We start from the raw sequence: 25,759 nt of genomic DNA, 5'->3' as shown, positions 1-25,759 counted from the left end.
TCTCCATTGACTTCTATGGAGGAATACGTGAATGCGCACAAAATATTCTATCTTTGGCTTTTTGCGCTCATCGGGTTAGCGTGCAGCCGAAAACAGTTTACTTTTAGCTCATTATACGAGTGCAACCCAACGACCGCAAAAAGCTTACTTCTAGCGCAAGTAATGCTCAAGCAACTTGTAATCTGCCCCAAAATTAGAATAATTTATAAAGGAAGTGTCAGGTGGTTGAATTGAATCACCATTCTTGTACATCCAGAAAAGTATCACCATCCCAATGAAATGGACAGTATATTTTATTAACTTTAATTTCATCAAAACTTTTCCAAAAAGCTGATACTATAATTAATTTCCATTTTTAATAGTATCGGGTATGGGAAGGGAAAAATGTGGAAATGATAGGGCTAAAATAACCGGTTAGTAGCAGGTATTAAACCTCAGTTAACATTTACTATTACACAAATAGGATATAATATGAATTAAACATAGGCCACAGTTGTCGAGGGGACTATTCATCTCTTTACGTGCATTTTCTTTAGCGGGTATCCTACCATTATAATTTATAGATCCATGAGGTGCCCAATACATGTGATCTCTTACGCATCAAACGTAAACTGCTAGCAATGCGGAAAAACAATAATTACAACTACATTACTTAGAAAACACACTGGTAAAAAAGTTTGTTTAAAGGGACAGTATACTTTAAAAATGTTGTTCCTCTAATGTATTTCAATTACTTGTTGTATCAGCTGCAGAGTTTAGAACATATTAGAAATTACATTTTCAGGTTTATTTGTGTACATGAAATAGCTGGTTTTGTGATTCGAAACCACAGCCTATTACAATGGGTCGAGCTTGCAGGTAAAATAAAATATTATTTTAGCTTGCTTCCTTATCTTGCATTGCTTGTCAATATCCTGGACTTAAAGGGACAGTACACTGTAAAACAAAATTTATGCTTACCTGATAAATTTCTTTCCTGGCATGGAGAGTCCACAACGTCATTCCAATTACTAGTGGGATATTCAACCCCTTGTCAGGAGGAGGCAAAGAACACCCCAGCAAAGTTGTTAAGTGTAAACTCCCTTACCCATAATCCCCAGTCATTCAGCCAAAGGAAAATGGAAAAAGAAGAAACACAAGGTTGAAAAATGTGCCTGAGGTTTACTCAAATAAACTGCCAGATTATAATAAAAGAGAGGGCGTAGTCATGGACTCTCCATGCCCGGAAAGGAAGAAATTTATCAGGTAAGCATAAATTTTGTTTTCTTCCTATGGCATGGAGAGTCCACAATGTCATTCCAATTACTATTGAGAATCAATACCCAAGCTAGAGGACACGCAATGAATAAGGAGGGAGAACCAGGCAGGAGGACCTAAACAGAAGGCACCACCACTTGAAGAACATTTCTCCCAAAAGAAGCCTCAGCCAAGACAAAAGTATCAAATTTGTAGAATTTGGAAAAATTATGCAGAGAGGACCATGTAGCCGCCTTGCAAATCTGTTCCACAGAAGCTTTATTTTTGAAAGCCCAAGAAGAGGAGACAGCCCTAGTGGAATGTCCAGCAGTCTCATAAGCAAAACTAATCAAACTTCTCAACCAGAGAGAAAGAGTAGTAGAAGTGGCCTTCTGACCCTTACGTTTTCCATAGAAAACAACAAACAGGGCAGAAGAAAGCCGAAATTCTTTAGTAGGTTGTAAGCAAAATTTTAGAACATGCACAACATCCAAGTTATGCAAAAGATGTTCCTTATGAGAAAAAGGATTAGGACAAAAAGGAGGAACAGCAATTTCCTGATTAATGTTTCGATCCGATACCACCTTAGGGAGAAACCCCAATTTAGTACGAAGGACCGCATTATCTGCATGAAAAATAAAGTACGGGAGTCACACTGCAGAGCTGAAAGCTCAGAAACTCTGCGAGCAGAAGAAATAGCAAGGAGAAACAAAACTTTTCAAGATAACAATTTTAAACAACATGCATCGGCTCAAACTGAGCCTACTGCAAAACATTAAGAACTAGATTAAGGCTCCAAGGACACACAGGCCTGATTTTAATAAGAGCCTGTACAAAAGCTTGAACATCTGGTAAGTCTGCCAGACGTTTGTGCAAAAGGATAGATAATGCAGAAATCTGACCCTTCAGAGTACTGACTGTCAAACCTTTCTCCAGGCCATCCTGAAGAAAAAGATAAAATATGGGGAATCCTCACCTGACTCAAGGAGAAACCCTTAGATTTGCACCAATAAAGATCTTTACCCCATACCTTATGGTAAATCTTGCGATTGCTTGCGAGCCTGAAGCATAGAATCAATGACTGCTTCAGAAAAACCACATCTAGACAGAACTAGGCATTGAATCTCCAAGCAGTCAGCTTCAGAGAATCCAGGTTTGGATGGAGGAAAGGACCCTGAATTAGAAGATCCTTCCTCAGAGGTAACCTCCAAGGAGGTAGAGATGACATCCTTACTAGATCCATGAACCATATCCTGCGAGGCCATGCAGGAGCTATTAGGATTACTGATGCTCTCTCCTGTTTGATACGAGCAATGACTCGCGGAAGGAAAGCAAATGGAGGAAACAGATATACCAGAGAGAACATGCAAAGAACCGCTAGAGCATCTATCAGAACAGCCTGAGGATCTCTTGACCTTGAACAAAAAAATACTTTTGAACCTTGGCGTTTTGGCTGGACGCCATCAGATCCAACTTTGGAACCCCCCACATGAGGGTTATTTGAGAGAACACTTACGGATGGAGAGCCCATTCCCTGGAATGAAAGGTCTGTCTGTGCTCAGTAAGTCTTCCTCCCAATTGTCCACTCCTGGAATGTGAATGGCAGATAGGAGACAGTTGTGAGATTCCACCCACTGCAGAATGCGAGTCACCTCCTTCATGGCCAAGGAACTCAGAGTTCCTCCCTGGTGATTGATGTAAGCCACTGAGGTGATGTTGTCCGACTGTAATATGATAAACCGGACTAAAGATAATTGAGGCCATGCTGACAGGGCATTGAAGATTGCTCTCAACTTTAAAATGTTTATGGGAAGAGAAGACTCTTCCCGAGACCACAGGCCCTGAGCCTTCAGAAAACCCCAAACGGCTCCCCAGCCCGACAGACTGGTGTCCATAGTCACAATCACCCAGGAAGGTCTCAGGTAGCATGTGCCCCGAGACAGATGTTCCTGTGAAATCCACCACCACGAGAGAGAGAGTCTCTAGTTAGGGGGCCCAGATTTATCTTCTGCAATAAACCTGAATGGTCTCCGTTCCATTGATGGAGCATGCAAAGCTGCAGCGGTCGCAGATAGAACTGAGCAAAAGGAATGATGTCCATGGAAGCCATCATCAGACCAATCACCTCCATGCATTGAGCCACTGATCGACGAAAAGCAAACTGGAGGGAAAGGCAGGAAGTTTGGATTTTCCGACCTCCGTCAGGAAAATCTTCATGGACAGGGAATCTATGATTGTCCGTAGGAAACACACTTTTGAAGAAGGAACTACAGAACTCTTTTCCAGATTCACCTTCCACCTGTGGGAACATAGAAAAGAAAACAACATCTCTGTATGAGCTTTTGCTAGTTGAAAAGATGACGCCTGAACCAAGATGTCGTCTAGATAAGGTGCCACAGCGATTCCCTGGGATCTTATCACTGCCAATAGGGCTTCCAGAACCTTTGTGAATATTCTGGGAGCTGTGGCAAGACCAAACAGAAGGGCAATAAACTGGAAATCTTGTCCAGAAAGGCAAACCTTATAAACTGTTAATGATCCCTGTGAATGGGAACGTGTAAATAGGCATCCTTCAGGTCTTTGGTTGTCATGAACTGACCTGAACTGAGGCTGGAATGAAAAGTCCCCTCCTTTTTGGGAACCAGAAATAGATTTGAATAGAATCCTAGACCTTGTTCCTCTAGAGGGACTAGTACAATAATTCCCAGGGAGGATAGATCCTTTACACAATTTAAAAAGGCCTCCCTCTTTAACTGGTTTGAGGATAGTCTTGACAGGAGAAATCTGCCCCCTTGGAGGGCAAGACTTAAATCCTATTTTGTAACCTTGGGATACTATGTCCACAGCCCATGGATCTGGGACATTGCGTATCCAAGCCTGTTGAAAAAGAGAAAGCCTGCCCCCCACCTGATCCAAAATCGAATCGGGGCGGACCCTTCATGCTGATTTAGAGTCAGCAGAAGGCTTCTTGTTTTGCTTTCCCTTGTTCCAGGGCTGGCTGTATTTCCAAGTGGACCTGGATTGGTCTGGTTTGGAAGAGGAGGACCTCTGTCCTTTAAAGTTGCAAAAGGAACGAAAATTAGAAGTCTGTCAACCCCTAGGTCTACTCTTCTTCTCCTGAGGTAGGAAAGATCCCTTTCCACCCATAATTTCTTAAATGATTTACGCCAGACCAGGTCCAAACAGAGGTTTACCCTTATAAGGTAAAGCCAAAAGCTTGGCCTTTGAAGAAACATCAGCCGACCAAGATTTTAACCACAGAGTTCTGCGGGCTAGCACAGTGAAGCTAGACATCTTAGCTCCCAGTCTAATTATCTGCTTGTTGGCATCACAGATAAAGGTTTTGGCCAGTTTGAAAGCTTTGATCCTATCTTGGATCTCCTCTACCATAGTTTCCTCTGAAATAAGATCAGACAAGGCTTCACACCAATAAGATGCTGCTCCCACAACCGTGGCAATACTCGCTGCTTGTTGCCACTGTAATCCTTGATGGATGTACATCTTTTTTAAGTAAGCCTCTAGCTTCTTATCCATTGGATCCTTAAAAGAGCAACTATCCTCTATAGGAATGGTGGTTTTCTTAGCAAGAATAGAAATAGCTCCTTCTACTTTAGGCACAGTGCGCCATGAGTCACGAATAGAGAAAGCAACAGTAAACATCTTTTTAAAAACAGGGGAAGGGGAAAAGGAACCCCAGGCTTTTTCTTGGAACAGGAAAAAACTCCTCAGAAGATGGTGAATCATAAACTCTATCCAGTTTAGAAGACTTTGTGGGGTTCAGAGTCGTCCAAAGTAGCTAGAACCTCCTTCAGTAGTAACTGGAGGTGTTCAAGCTTAAATCTAAAATGTACCTCTTCAGATTCTAAAGGATTTTTCTGCTAAAGTGTCAGAGTCTGAGATTTCACCTTCAGAAGCTACTGAAGTATTTTCCTCATCAGACAAATGAGAAAGATTGACTAATACAGACTTAGAGTCAGAAGTTTTACTATCAGGCAAATGTTTGATTTTCTCTTATGCTTACTACTGCAGAAGAAATCTGAGCGGCAAAATCCCCAGGAAAATAAACACACCCAGGTGGATAAGGGGACACAGAAGGCACAGTATGAGAAACTACTAAGGCTTGGGATGTTTGAGGAGAAAGTGGAGGCATGTCACGCACAGCATTATCCTGAGAGACACTTGGCTCAGAAGGGAGTAACTTGTCCTTAAATTTTAAAGTTTTAGCTAAACATGAGGAGAAAAATTGCATAAGCAGGACAATTCCATAGAGATAGACTGATCCTGTTCTGAGTCCATAGCTATAGTAGAACAGGTCCCACTAGCAGTGACAAATTAGATGAAAAATAAAATAAATAAATTTGAAATATCAAAATTAATTATCAAGATTAAATTTAAACACCAAAATTAGGAACAAATATAGATGGTCTATATCATCAACATTTTTTAAAACAACCTCAGATTGCCTGAGGCTCCTACCAGCGAAAAAGGCACCCTACTAGTAAGAGTAAAACTGAACTCTCTTGTAGTGATCCTCTCCTCTAGGTAAACAATTCAGATAGATGATAGAAGCTCTACTAAAGTCTCAAAATTAACAAACAAGAGAAGCCTCTAGCTGTGATTCTCAACGGCTCCGCTCCAATAATGCGGAAGTGCAGGACAAAAGAAAACTGCACCATCTGACAAAGAGCGCGAAAAGTGACTCGCAGTTAAAAAAACGGCTGAATAATAAGTATTATATAAGCCCCATCAAGCGTAATAAGCATGTGTAAGCCCCAACAAGCATAAGAATCATGTATAAGCCTCTAAACATAGAAGCATTCATGTGACTGGTTATTTAATAAAGGATATCCTCTTTATCCCTTTACATCCCTTAGCCAAGTGAACTCCCTAAGTCTCATACTGGATTTTAAGTGCCAAAAATATTGTCCCCAATATAAATCCTTAAAGGGACACTGTACCCAAAAAAATTCTTTCGTGATTCAGATTGAGCATGAAATTTTAAGCAACTTTCTAATTTACTCCTATTATTAAATTTTCTTCATTCTCTTGGTATCGTTATTTGAAATGCAAGAATGTAAGTTTAGATGCCGGCCCATTTTTGGTGAACAACCTGGGTTGTCCTTGCTGATTGGTGGATAAATTCATCCACCAATAAAAAAGTGCTGTCCAGAGTCTGAAGCAAAAAAAAAACTTAGATGCCTTCTTTTTCAAATAATGATAGCAAGCGAACAAAGAAGAATTGATAATAAAAGTAAATTAGATGGTTGCTTAAAATTGCATGCTCTTTCTGAATTACAAAAGAAAAAAATTGGGTTCAGTGTCCCTTTAACTGATAAGAATTATTATGTCCCAAAAATGATCTGAAAATGAGGATTAACCTCTTAAATGCTTCTGTCCTTCTGTACCTAGAAGGCAAAGGCACTTACCTTAGATCCCACTGCAAGACAGATGCTGCTCCTTAGGTGTGACACGTATTTCACTCCCTGTCATGAACCAGTAGGAAAAGAAAGAACAGAGTAACCAACTCTGCCTTTCTACAAAAAAAGGGTAGCAAAGTGTTAACGGTAAATCAAAGACAACCTTATCGCCTTTTAACTGCTAAAAGCCACCACTACTCTTACTAAAGAGATTGACGTGGACACAGCTAGACCCTAATCCTTGCTTGCAGGGAAAAGTATCCATAAAAGGATTAAATATCTTAAGACACCAACTTCGCACATCCTCCATTGACAGAGGCAAAGAGAATGACTGGGGATTATGGGTAAAGGAGGTTACACTAAACAGCTATGCTGGGGTGCTCTTTGCCTCCTCCTGCTGGCCAGGATTTGAATATCCCACTAGTAATTGGAATGACGGTGTGGACTTTCCATGCCATAGGAAAGAAAATTGTTTTTATAGTAATGTATTTTCAATGACTTGTTATACCAGCTGCAGAGTATAAAATGTATGAGACATTACATTTTAAGGTTTATTTGTGTATATGAATTAGCAGTGTTTGTGCTTTTAAGCCACAGCCTATTACAATGGGTTGAGTTTAAGGTAATATTATATCTTCCTTAACTTGTATTTGTCTGGAAAGCCAAAGCTCAATGCATAGAGAGAACAATGGAAAATTATAATTTCATTACTTAAAGGGACACTGAACCCAAATTTTTTCTTTTGCGATTCAGATAGAACATGCAATTTTAAGCAACTTTCTAATTTACTCCTATTATCAAATTGTCTTCATTCTTTTGGTATCTTTATTTGAAATGCAAGAATGTAAGTTTAGATGCCGGCCCATTTTTGGTGAATAACCTGTGTTATTCTTGCTGATTGGTGGATAAATTCAGCATACGCTGTCCGCATTTATCATTGTGCATGCATTTCCCTATGCTTGTGCTATGACACCCCCTGCACATTCGCGGCCAATTGGCCGCTTCCAGGGTGTGTCAATCAACCCGATCGGGCTGATTGCTCTCCGCCGCCTCAGAGGTGGTGGACTAATTAAGGAGCAGCGGTCTTAAGACCGCTTCTTCTTAACGCCTGATTCCGGCTAACCAGAAGGCTTGCATGGAAACAGGTGCATTCGGGCCTTAATAAATCAGCCTCAAAGCATGCAATTTTAAGCAACTTTCTAATTTACTCTTATTATAATTTTTCCTTCGTTCTCTATCTATCTTTATTTGAAAAAAAATCAGGAATGTAAGCATAGGAGCTGGCCCATTTTGGTTTCTACATTTAGCCACCAATTAGGCCCTACCCATGTGCAGAAACAAAAATGGGCCAGCTCCAATGCTTACGTTCCTGTTTTTTAAAATAAAGATAGCAACGGAACAAAGAAAAAATGACAATAGGAGTAAAATTGGAAAGTTGCTTAAAATTGCATGCTCTATCTGAATCATGAAAGAAAAAAATTGGGTTGTGTGTCCTTTTAAGGGGTGTTCTAGAGCTGTGGTCAAGATTTTTCACCTATACTTAGGCCCAAGCTTGTGGAATTCATAAAAGATTACTGTGAAGTATCTCGGCTCTTAGTTGGGTCTTCCTACATCAAAACTGATATAACATTTTGAAGTCATAAGGATTTATATTAGGCAAAGCGAGTGTTGCTGTGCTTTGTGTTATGGAAATGCTCACTTAAAGACACATTTTTCAGGATATTTGTTTTAAAATTCAGGACTTACCATCACTGGAGGGGTGCCACTGGGGCTCCTGAGCAGTGGAAGTGCACATTTTGCCACTTGCCATCACGGCGATGCCAAACACGTGTCTCTTCAGACTGGCTGGTACGAGGCCGGCCTTGCGTGTCGATGTATTGGGTCAGGCGGATGTAGGCAATACAGGCAGCATCTTCCCCCACAACGTGAACATGTGGGTTTAGGATGGTCGTGTGGATTGGTTTGTTGTTTTTAGACAACACTAGAAACATAATTGAAACATATGGTTATGAGAAAGCAAATATGAGGCAGAGATTTTTATTTATATTTTCATGCGCTTTATGTATTAAGTGAACAAATAAGTGTCTACAACCAACAGTATATGAATCACAAATCAAATACATTAAAACAACAATAAAAAGATATATAGATGTTTAGACTTATACACTGAGCACAAATATATTTTACATTAAGATTATTAATTAATTGTTGAAGGGAACTACATCCCTACAGAAGTAAAATAGTATAAAACTTTGCCTAAGAATTTATTTGGGAAGACAGAGAATACCATATTTAAAAAACAGGGCCGGACTGGGACCAAAAAGAGGCCCGGGCATTTTAGGGCAAAGAGGCCCACTCTCCCCCCCCCCCCCCCCCCGTTCATAATATCTTATTTAACTGTATACCAAACAATGCAAGTATAAAAACCATTTAAAATTTCCAACACTCACACAACCTCACTATAGCATTGGGCCAGCCCGGCCTGCAGTGCTAATAGGGTTGCCACCTTTTCCTAAAAAAAAAAATACCTAGTATCTAAGCCTCTTAAGACTGCCCCCTTATTTCAGTTCTTTTGACAGAACTTCATTTTAGTCAATCAGTGCTTACTCCTAGGTAACTTCACGTGCGTGAGCTCAATGTTATCTATATGACACACATGAACTAACGCCCTCTAGTTTTGAAAAACTGTCAAAATGCATTCACATAAGAGGTGGCCTTCAAGGTCTAAGAAATTAGCATATGAGCCTACCTAGGTTTAGCTTTCGACTAAGAATACCAAGAGAACAAAGCAAAATTGGTGATAAAAGTAAATTGGAAAACTGATTAAAATTACACAACCTATTTGAATCATGAAAGTTTATTTTGGACTTGACAGTCCCTTTAAGAATTGTGTATAAACTTATGTCTATTGAACAAACAATATTTTCTAAAAATGTCAAGTAGCTCCACAGAGGTCTTTGAGTTGTGGCCACTGTCTTTACCCACCCATCAGATGCCCCAAGCACACCACTGAGGACACAAGATCTTTGACACAAATTATTTCTGCTTTTTTCCCAGGGGTTGCATACAGGAATTACTTCCCTTAGTGAGATACATTGCTGTCAAGGGAAAATGTACCTTTAGAAAATAACAAGCAGTGCTGCTCAGACACCCCCACATTTTAACTGTGCTACTTACTTGGAATATTTTTTTCTAGTAAATCTTGCTATAGTTAGAATGGGGTACATTTTAATGAATATTAAGGTTATTAAATGTATATCAACAGAAAGAAATGCAGCATATTCTAAAGTGTTTCTGTAAGCAAACAACATTAATAGTAAAATTGTTGTCTGCTTATATGTTATGTTTAAATGCGGCTGTAACATCAGAACTAGCAGGCTAGCCGCATGTATTAATTCTTTTATAGTGTTTTTTTCCCCATACTCTGTACACTACAACAAAATGTGTTACTTTTAAACTAACAAATTTAGAATCAGTTTTATTTCAGGAAATTTAGGTTAATTAACTGCAATTTCCAGAACTTTAGCAGCTTTTTGAAATTGTTTGCTCTGTGTTTCGTTACTAGGCAGGCATTATTATATAGAAAACAACACGTTTGTAGAGATGTCTGTGAAATAAAATTTGTCTGGCAAACTCCTCAAGACATCTCTACAATTAGTAAACATGTTGTTTTCTATATATTAATGCCTGCCTAGTAACGAAACAGAGAGAGCAAACAATTTCAAAAAGCTGCTAGAGCCCTGGAAATTGTAGTTAATTAACCTAAATTTCTCCAACATAGGTGTGTCCGGTCCACGGCGTCATCCTTACTTGTGGGATATTCTCTTCCCCAACAGGAAATGGCAAAGAGCCCAGCAAAGCTGGTCACATGATCCCTCCTAGGCTCCGCCTACCCCAGTCATTCTCTTTGCCGTTGTACAGGCAACATCTCCACGGAGATGGCTTAGAGTTTTTTAGTGTTTAACTGTAGTTTTTATTATTCAATCAAGAGTTTGTTATTTTGAAATAGTGCTGGCATGTACTATTTACTCAGAAACAGAAAAGAGATGAAGATTTCTGTTTGTATGAGGAAAATGATTTTAGCAACCGTCACTAAAATCCATGGCTGTTCCACACAGGACTGTTGAGAGCAATTAACTTCAGTTGGGGGAACAGTGAGCAGTCTCTTGCTGCTTGAGGTATGACACATTCTAACAAGACAATGTAATGCTGGAAGCTGTCATTTTCCCTATGGGATCCGGTAAGCCATGTTTATTACGATCGTAAATAAGGGCTTCACAAGGGCTTATTAAGACTGTAGACTTTTTCTGGGCTAAATCGATTCATTATTAACACATATTTAGCCTTGAGGAATCATTTTATCTGGGTATTTTGATATAATATATATCGGCAGGCACTGTTTTAGACACCTTATTCTTAGGGGCTTTCCCAAAGCATAGGCAGAGTCTCATTTTCGCGCCGGTGTGGCGCACTTGTTTTTGAGAGGCATGGCATGCAGTCGCATGTGAGAGGAGCTCTGATACTTAGAAAAGGCTTTCTGAAGGCGTCATTTGGTATCGTATTCCCCTTTGGGCTTGGTTGGGTCTCAGCAAAGCAGATACCAGGGACTGTAAAGGGGTTAAAGTTCAAAACGGCTCCGGTTCCGTTATTTTAAGGGTTAAAGCTTCCAAATTTGGTGTGCAATACTTTTAAGGCTTTAAGACACTGTGGTGAAAATTTGGTGAATTTTGAACAATTCCTTCATGTTTTTTCGCAATTGCAGTAATAAAGTGTGTTCAGTTTAAAATTTAAAGTGACAGTAACGGTTTTATTTTAAAACGTTTTTTGTACTTTGTTATCAAGTTTATGCCTGTTTAACATGTCTGAACTACCAGATAGACTGTGTTCTGAATGTGGGGAAGCCAGAATTCCTATTCATTTAAATAAATGTGATTTATGTGACAATGACAATGATGCCCAAGATGATTCCTCAAGTGAGGGGAGTAAGCATGGTACTGCATCATTCCCTCCTTCGTCTACACGAGTCTTGCCCACTCAGGAGGCCCCTAGTACATCTAGCGCGCCAATACTCCTTACTATGCAACAATTAACGGCTGTAATGGATAATTCTGTCAAAAACATTTTAGCCAAAATGAACACTTATCAGCGTAAGCGCGATTGCTCTGTTTTAGATACTGAAGAGCATGACGACGCTGATAATAATATTTCTGAAGGGCCCCTAACCCAGTCTGATGGGGCCAGGGAGGTTTTGTCTGAGGGAGAAATTACTGATTCAGGGAACATTTCTCAACAAGCTGAACCTGATGTGATTGCATTTAAATTTAAGTTGGAACATCTCCGCATTCTGCTTAAGGAGGTATTATCCACTCTGGATGATTGTGACAAGTTGGTCATCCCAGAGAAACTATGTAAAATGGACAAGTTCCTAGAGGTGCCGGGGCTCCCAGAAGCTTTTCCTATACCCAAGCGGGTGGCGGACATTGTTAATAAAGAATGGGAAAGGCCCGGTATTCCTTTCGTCCCTCCCCCCATATTTAAAAAATTGTTTCCTATGGTCGACCCCAGAAAGGACTTATGGCAGACAGTCCCCAAGGTCGAGGGAGCGGTTTTCACTTTAAACAAACGCACCACTATACCCATAGAGGATAGTTGTGCTTTCAAAGATCCTATGGATAAAAAATTAGAAGGTTTGCTTAAGAAAATGTTTGTTCAGCAGGGTTACCTTCTACAACCAATTTCATGCATTGTCCCTGTCGCTACAGCCGCATGTTTCTGGTTCGATGAGCTGATAAAGGCGGTCGATAGTGATTCTCCTCCTTATGAGGAGATTATGGACAGAATCAATGCTCTCAAATTGGCTAATTCTTTCACCCTAGACGCCACTTTGCAATTGGCTAGGTTAGCGGCTAAGAATTCAGGGTTTGCTATTGTGGCGCGCAGAGCGCTTTGGTTGAAATCTTGGTCGGCTGATGCGTCTTCCAAGAACAAGCTACTTAACATTCCTTTCAAGGGGAAAACGCTGTTTGGCCCTGACTTGAAAGAGATTATCTCTGATATCACTGGGGGTAAGGGCCACGCCCTTCCTCAGGATCGGCCTTTCAAGGCAAAAAATAAACCTAATTTTCGTCCCTTTCGTAGAAACGGACCAACCCAAAGTGCTACGTCCTCTAAGCAAGAGGGTAATACTTCTCAAGCCAAGCCAGCTTGGAGACCAATGCAAGGCTGGAACAAGGGAAAGCAGGCCAAGAAACCTGCCACTGCTACCAAGACAGCATGAAATGTTGGCCCCCGATCCGGGACCGGATCTGGTGGGGGGCAGACTCTCTCTCTTCGCTCAGGCTTGGGCAAGAGATGTTCTGGATCCTTGGGCGCTAGAAATAGTCTCCCAAGGTTATCTTCTGGAATTCAAGGGACTTCCCCCAAGGGGGAGGTTCCACAGGTCTCAGTTGTCTTCAGACCACATAAAAAGACAGGCATTCTTACATTGTGTAGAAGACCTGTTAAAAATGGGAGTGATTCATCCTGTTCCATTAAGAGAACAAGGGATGGGGTTCTACTCCAATCTGTTCATAGTTCCCATAAAAGAGGGAACGTTCAGACCAATCTTAGATCTCAAGATCTTAAACAAGTTTCTCAAGGTTCCATCGTTCAAGATGGAAACCATTCGAACTATTCTTCCTTCCATCCAGGAAGGTCAATTCATGACCACGGTGGATTTAAAGGATGCGTATCTACATATTCCTATCCACAAGGAACATCATCGGTTCCTAAGGTTCGCATTCCTGGACAAGCATTACCAGTTCGTGGCGCTTCCTTTCGGATTAGCCACTGCTCCAAGGATTTTCACAAAGGTACTAGGGTCCCTTCTAGCTGTGCTAAGACCAAGGGGCATTGCTGTAGTACCTTACTTGGACGACATTCTGATTCAAGCGTCGTCCCTTCCTCAAGCAAAGGCTCACACGGACATTGTCCTGGCCTTTCTCAGATCTCACGGATGGAAAGTGAACGTGGAAAAGAGTTCTCTATCTCCGTCAACAAGGGTTCCCTTCTTGGGAACAATAATAGACTCCTTAGAAATGAGGATTTTTCTGACAGAGGCCAGAAAAACAAAACTTCTAGACTCTTGTCGGATACTTCATTCCGTTCCTCTTCCTTCCATAGCGCAGTGCATGGAAGTGATCGGTTTGATGGTAGCAGCAATGGACATAGTTCCTTTTGCGCGCATTCATCTAAGACCATTACAACTGTGCATGCTCAGTCAGTGGAATGGGGACTATACAGACTTGTCTCCGAAGATACAAGTAAATCAGAGGACCAGAGACTCACTCCGTTGGTGGCTGTCCCTGGACAACCTGTCACAAGGGATGACATTCCGCAGACCAGAGTGGGTCATTGTCACGGCCGACGCCAGTCTGATGGGCTGGGGCGCGGTCTGGGGATCCCTGAAAGCTCAGGGTCTTTGGTCTCGGGAAGAATCTCTTCTACCGATAAATATTCTGGAACTGAGAGCGATATTCAATGCTCTCAAGGCTTGGCCTCAGCTAGCGAGGGCCAAGTTCATACGGTTTCAATCAGACAACATGACAACTGTTGCGTACATCAACCATCAGGGGGGAACAAGGAGTTCCCTAGCGATGGAAGAAGTGACCAAAATCATTCTATGGGCGGAGTCTCACTCCTGCCACCTGCCTGCTATCCACATCCCAGGAGTGGAAAATTGGGAAGCGGATTTTCTGAGTCGTCAGACATTGCATCCGGGGGAGTGGGAACTCCATCCGGAAATCTTTGCCCAAGTCACTCAGCTGTGGGGCATTCCAGACATGGATCTGATGGCCTCTCGTCAGAACTTCAAAGTTCCTTGCTACGGGTCCAGATCCAGGGATCCCAAGGCGGCTCTAGTGGATGCACTAGTAGCACCTTGGACCTTCAAACTAGCTTATGTGTTCCCGCCGTTTCCTCTCATCCCCAGGCTGGTAGCCAGGATCAATCAGGAGAGGGCGTCGGTGATCTTGATAGCTCCTGCGTGGCCACGCAGGACTTGGTATGCAGATCTGGTGAATATGTCATCGGCTCCACCTTGGAAGCTACCTTTGAGACGAGACCTTCTTGTTCAGGGTCCGTTCGAACATCCGAATCTGGTTTCACTCCAGCTGACTGCTTGGAGATTGAACGCTTGATCTTATCGAAGCGAGGGTTCTCAGATTCTGTTATCGATACTCTTGTTCAGGCCAGAAAGCCTGTAACTAGAAATATTTACCACAAAATTTGGAAAAAATATATCTGTTGGTGTGAATCTAAAGGATTCCCTTGGGACAAGGTTAAGATTCCTAGGATTCTATCCTTCCTTCAAGAAGGATTGGAAAAAGGATTATCTGCAAGTTCCCTGAAGGGACAGATTTCTGCCTTGTCTGTGTTACTTCACAAAAAGCTGGCAGCTGTGCCAGATGTTCAAGCCTTTGTTCAGGCTCTGGTTAGAATTAAGCCTGTTTACAAACCTTTGACTCCTCCTTGGAGTCTCAATTTGGTTCTTTCAGTTCTTCAGGGGGTTCCGTTTGAACCCTTACATTCCGTTGATATTAAGTTATTATCTTGGAAAGTTTTGTTTTTAGTTGCAATTTCTTCTGCTAGAAGAGTTTCAGAATTATCTGCTCTGCAGTGTTCTCCTCCTTATCTGGTGTTCCATGCAGATAAGGTGGTTTTATGTACTAAACCTGGTTTTCTTCCAAAAGTTGTTTCTAACAAAAACATTAACCAGGAGATTATCGTACCTTCTCTGTGTCCGAAACCAGTTTCAAAGAAGGAACGATTGTTGCACAATTTGGATGTTGTTCGCGCTCTAAAATTCTATTTAGATGCTACAAAGGATTTTAGACAAACTTCTTCCTTGTTTGTTGTTTATTCCGGTAAAAGGAGAGGTCAAAAAGCAACTTCTACCTCTCTTTCTTTTTGGATTAAAAGCATCATCAGATTGGCTTACGAGACTGCCGGACGGCAGCCTCCCGAAAGAATCACAGCTCATTCCACTAGGGCTGTGGCTTCCACATGGGCCTTCAAGAACGAGGCTTCTGTTGATCAGATATGTAGGGCAGCGACTTGGTCTTCACTGCACACTTTTACCAAATTTTACAAGTTTGATACTTTTGCTTCTTCTGAGGCTATTTTTGGGAGAAAGGTTTTGCAAGCCGTGGTGCCTTCCATTTAGGTGACCTGATTTGCTCCCTCCCTTCATCCGTGTCCTAAAGCTTTGGTATTGGTTCCCACAAGTAAGGATGACGCCGTGGACCGGACACACCTATGTTGGAGAAAACAGAATTTATGTTTACCTGATAAATTACTTTCTCCAACGGTGTGTCCGGTCCACGGCCCGCCCTGGTTTTTTTAATCAGGTCTGATAATTTATTTTCTTTAACTACAGTCACCACGGTACCATATGGTTTCTCCTATGCAAATATTCCTCCTTAACGTCGGTCGAATGACTGGGGTAGGCGGAGCCTAGGAGGGATCATGTGACCAGCTTTGCTGGGCTCTTTGCCATTTCCTGTTGGGGAAGAGAATATCCCACAAGTAAGGATGACGCCGTGGACCGGACACACCGTTGGAGAAAGTAATTTATCAGGTAAACATAAATTCTGTTTTCCTGAAATAAAACGGATTCTAATTTTGTTATTTTAAGAACACATTTGCTGTTGTGTTGTAGTGCACAGAGTATGGGGAAAAAACTGAGGCGGTAAAAGACCGCGCGCAAAACTGGATTCAAACAGGGAACACAGGCTCAGCCCCATCCCTTCCACCTGGGCATGGAGACTTACACAACCCATTACTTTACTGGGTGGTTGATAGCTGCCCAGCCTGCCCTCTAGCCCCCCTGGCCAGCGCAGCACCTATTTACCTCCTGTCCTCCTCTGAGCTCTGACCTCTTCTTCTTTGACAGGTCCAGCCTGGACTCCAGGCAGCAGCGCAGCAGTAGAGGTCAGGGTGCGGTTGGGGCCCAGCCCACTCTGCAGAAGAGTGAAGACTCTTTAGTTTTCGGTCTTTGCTCTGACTCCGCCTCTGGTCCCAGTCTCATGCTCCCGCCTCCCAGGTCTTAACCTCACCCCACAAGGGGCCCCCAGCAGAGCAGAGGGCAGACCGTTCTGCCTGCACGGACCAGTCCTCCTTACTCACGCTGGCTCGCTCCTCTCTCTCAATGAGGAGGGTCAGGGTAAGAAGGGACCGGACCGCTCACCACTCAGGCTGAGGGAACAGGACCAGGTAGTTTGACACTGTCACTGTGTCTATATAGTCTGCCAGCCTAAGAGGAGCTCATGCTCTCTCTCTGCCCCAGCCAACCGGCTCCGACTCCTAGTACACTCCCCTGCCTTCAGTGCCTTGCTGAAATCCAGAGTCCCACATGTCAGGACTTTAATTTAACATATGCCATATGTTGTAATCTGCACTCCAACAGCCACACCGCACAGCAGTGCGGCACCAAACAAAAACTCAGACAGCCTGGCCGGGCAACATAATAACTCAGACAGCCTGGCCGGGCAACATAATAAAAGCAGTCAGCGGTAAAATTGGGGGCGGGGCTAAGGTAACAGGCGGCCCACCAGGCAAATGCCCGGTATGCCCTATGGCCAGTCCGGGCCTGGTAAAAAATAACATTGCTATCCGCCTGTTAATTTAGGGAGCGTTCACAACAGGGTAACTTTTATGATCCTCCTATTATCAAAGTTTCTAAATACAAACAGATACATGTGTTTAAGCATAACATATTGTGTACAATTAAAATATATGTTACTTGATGTATTTACATTTGTTGGCCCTGAGAACGCTTACATTTACCGGTTTTCATAAGACTCTTATACAGATAGTGCTTTCCGACATGTAACCATAGGTGGAAACATATGATATTATTCTAATATTTTTCCAGCAAAGATAGAAAACATAATTTGCAGCATGTACCTATCGTATTCATTTTCGGAATTTATGAGCGCTCACAAAAAGTGTTATCTTTATTACTGACTAAACTACATAATATTATAGATATATAGGTAGAAGCATAACACATCATGCATGATAATATTCCCTGCTACTCAACGAATAGACAGGTGGTGGCAACAAAATTATTTACATCTATGTCACTCCTTTGGCTCCTAAATTGAAAAGGTATTTTGTTATGACATGACACACAGATGAAACTCAATACACATTGTATGATCCTACTGCATACTACCAGGTTCACAACTAGCCGCAGAGAGCATCTATATTTATAAGGATCTGGTTTATGCATCACGATTCCTATGCAACTTAATTAGGAGTACGCCTTATAATTATGTGATCTTGTATGTCCATGATCCCCACTATAACATAGGCACGGGCAGTGGCGACACTAGGAACAATATATAGGGGGGGCACATAAGATACCACAGTCAAAACTGGGGGGGCACTAATAATTTTCACCACTAAATCATTATAAAATGTAGTTGTATATATATATATATGTGTGTATATATATATATATATATATATATATATATATAAATTAGATTCTAAAAAATTAATGTGGTATGCAATGATACCTTTTTATTCTACTAACCTAATACTTAAAGGGCCCCTAAACCCAAAATCTTTCTTTCATGATTCAGATAGAGAATACAAATTTAAAAAACATTACATTTTACTTCTATTATTTATTTTGCTTCATTTTTTAGATATCCTTAGTTGAAGCAAAAACAATGCACATGGGTGAGCCAATCACATGAGGCTTCTATGTGCAGCAACCAATCAGCAGCTACTGAGCATATCTAGATATCCTTTTCAGCAAAGAATATCAAGAGAATAAAACAAATGAGATAATAGAAGTAAATTAGAAAGATGTTTAAAATTGCATTCTCTTTCTAAATCATGAAAGAAAAAATGTGGGTTTCATGTCCCTTTTAAAAGACAAGCTTTCAAGAGTTTTCCTTTCTTCCTAAGGTATTGCTTCAGACCTGAGAAAGAGAGGAAAACTCTCAAAAGATTTTCTTTATAGTTTAAAGGAATTTCAGCAAACACCGGGGCTCTGTAAATAATTCCCTATATTAAATATGTCACTAATGAAGACCAATGAACAGACCTTGAGTGTTTGTTGGTGTGTGTGTGTTTGTGTGTAACTAATACTAAGTACCATGTACCAACTTTACACAGCCAGCCACTTCCTACTTCAAAATGAAAATTAGGCACACACACACAAACGGGCACAAACACACAATCAGGCACATTCAGAGACACAGACAGGCACATTCAAAGACTCACTCAGACACATACACACTCAGTGACACACACTCAGACACACAAACAGCCAACCTTAGATTTAGATTCAACTTTGTCACTGTACTGTGTCAAGACAGTGAAACATAGTTGGCCTCTGCAGTAGCGATTGATAAAATATACAATAAAATAGAAGATAAAACTCAGTGTAAATTCTAGCAGTCTTACATAATGCCATAATACACCTAATTCCTAAAAAATATAATCCCTCAATCACTAATAGAGCAAGACTTTTTTAAAAAGACTTTGACAATCAAATAATACATATAGACATTACACAATAGTGCCACAAATACTATACAATACAACTATATAGCCTCTGGCATCCAATCCAAACTAAAACATCAATGCAATATACATCATGTGCAAATAAAATACATCAATCTACAAATACAGTTGTTTAAGGGCTGTAGTGGCAGGGATAAGGGCTGTAGTGGCAGGGATAAGGGCTGTAGTGGCAGGGATAAGGGCTGTAGTGGCAGGGATAAGGGCTGTAGTGGCAAGGATAAGGGCTGTAGTGGCTGGCATAAGGGCTGTAGTGGCGGGGATAATAAGGGCTGTAGTGGCGGGGATAATAAGGGCTGTAGTGGTGGGGATAATAAGGGCTGTAGTAAGGAGATAGGGGCTGTAGTGGGGGGTATAGGGGCTGTAGTGGGCTATAGAGGCTTTATGGGCTGTAGTAAGGGGATAGCAGCTGTATTGGGGGTATAGGGGCTGTAGTGGGCTATAGAGGCTTTATGGGCTGTAGTAAGGGGAAAGAAGCTGTATTGGGGGTATAAGGGCTGTAAGGGGGATAGGGGCTGTAGTAAGGGGATAGAAGCTGTATTGGGGGTATAAGGGTTGTAGGGGGGATAGGGGCTGTAGTAAGGGGATAGGAGCTGTGTCGGGGGTATAGGGGGTGTAGTGTATATAGTGTTTTTACACAGATGCATACATTTACAAATTACTTTGTAGTAATCCTCCTGACTAATTGGTAAGTGTATATAATCCCTGCACAAAAAATGCATATATTTATACACATACTTTTATATATATATATATATATATATATATATATATATATATATTTCTTTCATGTAATTAGCAAGAGTCCATGAGCTAGTGACGTATGGGATATACATTCCTACCAGGAGGGGCAAAGTTTCCCAAACCTCAAAATGCCTATAAATACACCCCTCACCACACCCACAATTCAGTTTTTCAAAGTAAGTTTGTGCTAGATTCTACGTTGATATGCGCTCCGCAGCAAGTTGGAGCCTGGTTTTCCTCTCAGCGTGCAGTGAATGTCAGAGGGATGTGAGGAGAGTATTGCCTATTTGAATGCAGTGATCTCCTTCTAAGGGGTCTATTTCATAGGTTCTCTGTTATCGGTCGTAGAGATTCATCTCTTACCTCCCTTTTCAGATCGACGATATACTCTTATATATACCATTACCTCTGCTGATTCTCGTTTCAGTACTGGTTTGGCTATCTGCTATATGTAGATGAGTGTCCTGGGGTAAGTAAGTCTTATTTTCTGTGACACTCCAAGCTATGGTTGGGCACTTTGTTTATAAAGTTCTAAATATATGTATTCAAACATTTATTTGCCTTGACTCAGAATGTTCAACTTTCCTTATTTTCAGACAGTCAGTTTCATATTTGGGATAATGCATTTTGATTTGACCATTTTTTCTTACCTTAAAATTTGACTTTTTCCCTGTGGGCTGTTAGGCTCGCGGGGGCTGAAAATGCTTCATTTTATTGCGTCATTCTTGGCGCGGACTTTTTTGGCGCAAAAATTCTATTTCCGTTTCCGGCGTCATACGTGTCGCCGGAAGTTGCGTCATTCTTTGACGTTATTTCGCGCCAAAAATGTCGGCGTTCCGGATGTGGCGTCATTTTTGGCGCCAAAAAGCATTTAGGCGCCAAATAATGTGGGCGTCTTATTTGGCGCGAAAAAATATGGGCGTCGCTTTTGTCTCCACATTATTTAAGTCTCATTTTTTATTGCTTCTGGTTGCTAGAAGTTTGTTCTTTGGCATTCTTTCCCATTCCTGAAACTGTCATTTAAGGAATTTGATCAATTTTGCTTTATATGTTGTTTTTTCTCTTACATATTGCAAGATGTCTCACGTTGCATCTGAGCCAGAAGATACTACAGGAAAATCGCTGTCAAGTGCTGAATCTACCAAAGCTAAGTGTATCTGCTGTAAACTTTTGGTAGCTATTTCTCCAGCTGTTGTTTGTATTGATTGTCATGACAAACTTGTTAAAGCAGATAATATTTCCTTTAGTAAAGTACCATTGCCTGTTGCAGTTCCCTCAACATCTAAGGTGCAGAATGTTCCTGATAATATAAGAGATTTTGTTTCTGAATCCATAAAGAAGGCTATGTCTGTTATTTCTCCTTCTAGTAAACGTAAAAAATCTTTTAAAACTTCTCTCCCTACAGATGAATTTTTAAATGAACATCATCATTCTGATTCTGATGACTCCTCTGGTTCAGAGGATTCTGTCTCTGAGGTTGATGCTGATAAATCTTCATATTTATTTAAAATGGAATTTATTCGTTCTTTACTTAAAGAAGTTCTATTTGCTTTAGAAATAGAGGATTCTAGTCCTCTTGATACTAATTCTAAACGTTTAGATAAGGTATTTAAAGCTCCTGTGGTTATTCCAGAAGTTTTTCCTGTTCCTAATGCTATTTCTGCAGTAATTTCCAAAGAATGGGATAAATTGGGTAATTCATTTACTCCTTCTAAACGTTTTAAGCATTTATATCCTGTGCCGTCTGACAGATTAGAATTTTGGGACAAAATCCCTAAAGTTGATGGGGCTATTTCTACCCTTGCTAAACGTACTACTATTCCTACGTCAGATGGTACTTCGTTTAAGGATCCTTTAGATAGGAAAATTGAGTCCTTTCTAAGAAAAGCTTATCTGTGTTCAGGTAATCTTCTTAGACCTGCTATATCTTTGGCTGATGTTGCTGCAGCTTCAACTTTTTGGTTGGAAACTTTAGCGCAACAAGTAACACATCGTGATGCTCATGACATTATTCTTCTTCTTCAGCATGCTAATAATTTTATCTGTGATGCCATTTTTGATATTATCAGAGTTGATGTCAGGTTTATGTCTCTAGCTATTTTAGCTAGAAGAGCTTTATGGCTTAAAACTTGGAATGCTGATATGGCTTCTAAATCAACTTTACTTTCTATTTCTTTCCAGGGTAACAAATTATTTGGTTCTCAGTTGGATTCCATCATTTCAACTGTTACTGGTGGGAAAGGAACTTTTTTACCACAGGATAAAAAATCTAAAGGTAAAAGTAGAGCTAATAATCGTTTTCGTTCCTTTCGTTTCAACAAAGAACAAAAGCCTGATCCTTCATCCTCAGGAGCAGTTTCAGTTTGGAAACCATCTCCAGTCTGGAATAAATCCAAGCCAGCTAGAAAGGCAAAGCCTGCTTCTAAGTCCACATGAAGGTGCGGCCCTCATTCCAGCTCAGCTGGTAGGGGGCAGGTTACGTTTTTTCAAGGAAATTTGGATCAATTCTGTTCACAATCTTTGGATTCAGAACATTGTTTCAGAAGGGTACAGAATTGGTTTCAAGATAAGACCTCCTGCAAAGAGATTTTTTCTTTCCCGTGTCCCAGTAAATCCAGTAAAAGCTCAAGCATTTCTGAAATGTGTTTCAGATCTAGAGTTGACTGGAGTAATTATGCCAGTTCCAGTTCAGGAACAGGGGATGGGGTTTTATTCAAATCTCTTCATTGTACCAAAGAAGGAGAATTCCTTCAGACCAGTTCTGGATCTAAAAATATTGAATCGTTATGTAAGGATACCAACGTTCAAAATGGTAACTATAAGGACTATCTTGCCTTTTGTTCTGCAAGGGAATTATATGTCCACAATAGATTTACAGGATGCATATCTGCATATTCCGATTCATCCAGATCATTTTCAGTTCCTGAGATTCTCTTTTCTGGACAAGCATTACCAGTTTGTGGCTCTGCCGTTTGGCCTAGCTACAGCTCCAAGAATTTTTACAAAGGTTCTCGGTGCCCTTCTGTCTGTAATCAGAGAACAGGGTATTGTGGTATTTCCTTATTTGGACGATATCTTGGTACTTGCTCAGTCTTTACATTTAGCAGAATCTCATACGAATCGACTTGTGTTGTTTCTTCAAGATCATGGTTGGAGGATCAATTTACCAAAAAGTTCTTTGATTCCTCAGACAAGGGTAATCTTTCTGGGTTTCCAGATGGATTCAGTGTCCATGACTCTGTCTTTAACAGACAAGAGACGTCTAAAATTGATTGCAGCTTGTCGAAACCTTCAGTCACAATCATTCCCTTCGGTAGCCTTATGCATGGAAATTCTAGGTCTTATGACTGCTGCATCGGACGCGATCCCCTTTGCTCGTTTTCACATGCGACCTCTTCAGCTCTGTATGCTGAAGCAATGGTGCAAGGATTACACGAAGATATCTCAAACAATATCTTTAAAACCGATTGTTCGGCACTCTCTAACATGGTGGACAGATCACCATCGTTTAATTCAGGGGGCTTCTTTTGTGCTTCCGACCTGGACTGTAATTTCAACAGATGCAAGTCTCACGGGTTGGGGAGCTGTGTGGGGATCTCTGACGGCACAGGGAGTTTGGGAATCTCAGGAGGTGAGATTACCTATCAATATCTTGGAACTCCGTGCAATTTTCAGAGCTCTTCAGTTTTGGCCTCTTCTGAAGAGAGAATCGTTCATTTGTTTTCAGACAGACAATGTCACAACTGTGGCATACATCAATCATCAAGGAGGGACTCACAGTCCTCTGGCTATGAAAGAAGTATCTCGAATTTTGGTTTGGGCGGAATCCAGCTCCTGTCTAATCTCTGCGGTTCATATCCCAGGTGTAGACAATTGGGAAGCGGATTATCTAAGTCGCCAAATGTTGCATCCGGGCGAATGGTCTCTTCACCCAGAGGTATTTCTTCAGATTGTTCAAATGTGGGAACTTCCAGAAATAGATCTGATGGCGTCCCATCTAAACAAGAAACTTCCCAGGTATCTGTCCAGATCCCGGGATCCTCAGGCGGAGGCAGTGGATGCATTATCACTTCCTTGGAAGTATCATCCTGCCTATATCTTTCCGCCTCTAGTTCTTCTTCCAAGAGTGATCTCCAAGATTCTGAAGGAATGCTCGTTTGTTCTGCTGGTAGCTCCAGCATGGCCTCACAGGTTTTGGTATGCGGATCTTGTCCGGATGGCCTCTTGCCAACCGTGGACTCTTCCGTTAAGACCAGACCTTCTATCACAAGGTCCTTTTTTCCATCAGGATCTGAAATCCTTAAATTTAAAGGTATGGAGATTGAACGCTTGATTCTTGGTCAAAGAGGTTTCTCTGACTCCGTGATTAATACTATGTTACAGGCTCGTAAATCTGTATCTCGAGAGATATATTATAGAGTCTGGAAGACTTATATTTCTTGGTGTCTTTCTCATCATTTTTCTTGGCATTCTTTTAGAATACCGAGAATTTTACAGTTTCTTCAGGATGGTTTAGATAAGGGTTTGTCCGCAAGTTCTTTGAAAGGACAAATCTCTGCTCTTTCTGTTCTTTTTCACAGAAAGATTGCTATTCTTCCTGATATTCATTGTTTTGTACAAGCTTTGGTTCGTATAAAACCTGTCATTAAGTCAATTTCTCCTCCTTGGAGTTTGAATTTGGTTCTGGGAGCTCTTCAAGCTCCTCCGTTTGAACCTATGCATTCATTGGACATTAAATTACTTTCTTGGAAAGTTTTGTTCCTTTTGGCCATCTCTTCTGCTAGAAGAGTTTCTGAATTATCTGCTCTTTCTTGTGAGTCTCCTTTTCTGATTTTTCATCAGGATAAGGCGGTGTTGCGAACTTCTTTTGAATTTTTACCTAAAGTTGTGAATTCCAACAACATTAGTAGAGAAATTGTGGTTCCTTCATTATGTCCTAATCCTAAGAATTCTAAGGAGAAATCGTTGCATTCTTTGGATGTTGTTAGAGCTTTGAAATATTATGTTGAAGCTACGAAATCTTTCCGTAAGACTTCTAGTCTATTTGTTATCTTTTCCGGTTCTAGGAAAGGCCAGAAAGCTTCTGCCATTTCTTTGGCATCTTGGTTGAAATCTTTAATTCATCTTGCCTATGTTGAGTCGGGTAAAATTCCGCCTCAGAGAATTACAGCTCATTCTACTAGGTCAGTATCTACTTCCTGGGCATTTAGGAATGAAGCTTCGGTTGACCAGATCTGCAAAGCAGCAACTTGGTCCTCTTTGCATACTTTTACTAAATTCTACCATTTTGATGTATTTTCTTCTTCTGAAGCAGTTTTTGGTAGAAAAGTACTTCAGGCAGCGGTTTCAGTTTGAATCTTCTGCTTATGTTTTTCGTTAAACTTTATTTTGGGTGTGGATTATTTTCAGCAGGAATTGGCTGTCTTTATTTTATCCCTCCCTCTCTAGTGACTCTTGTGTGGAAAGATCCACATCTTGGGTAGTCATTATCCCATACGTCACTAGCTCATGGACTCTTGCTAATTACATGAAAGAAAACATAATTTATGTAAGAACTTACCTGATAAATTCATTTCTTTCATATTAGCAAGAGTCCATGAGGCCCGCCCTTTTTTTGTGGTGGTTATGATTTTGTATAAAGCACAATTATTCCAATTCCTTATTTTATATGCTTTCGCACTTTTTTATCACCCCACTTCTTGGCTATTCGTTAAACTGAATTGTGGGTGTGGTGAGGGGTGTATTTATAGGCATTTTGAGGTTTGGGAAACTTTGCCCCTCCTGGT

At 41.0% G+C, this 25,759-nt stretch overlaps 1 protein-coding gene across 1 annotated transcript in view; it reads right to left on the bottom strand.

Annotated features, from left to right (window-relative positions):
- LOC128643317 (calcium/calmodulin-dependent protein kinase type II subunit beta) overlaps positions 1-25,759 on the bottom strand; it is a 258,543-nt gene that overhangs the window by 2,896 nt on the left and 229,888 nt on the right. Inside the window, exon 20 of the mRNA XM_053696253.1 lies at positions 8,400-8,634. Within this exon, the coding sequence (XP_053552228.1) occupies positions 8,402-8,634 (233 nt within the window). The 3' untranslated portion in view covers positions 8,400-8,401. The remainder of the gene's footprint in view (positions 1-8,399; positions 8,635-25,759) is intronic.

The sequence above is a fragment of the Bombina bombina genome, unplaced genomic scaffold, assembly GCF_027579735.1.
Source record: "Bombina bombina isolate aBomBom1 unplaced genomic scaffold, aBomBom1.pri scaffold_391, whole genome shotgun sequence".
NCBI lineage: Eukaryota > Metazoa > Chordata > Amphibia > Anura > Bombinatoridae > Bombina > Bombina bombina.
This window is presented reverse-complemented; position numbering and strand designations above follow the sequence as displayed.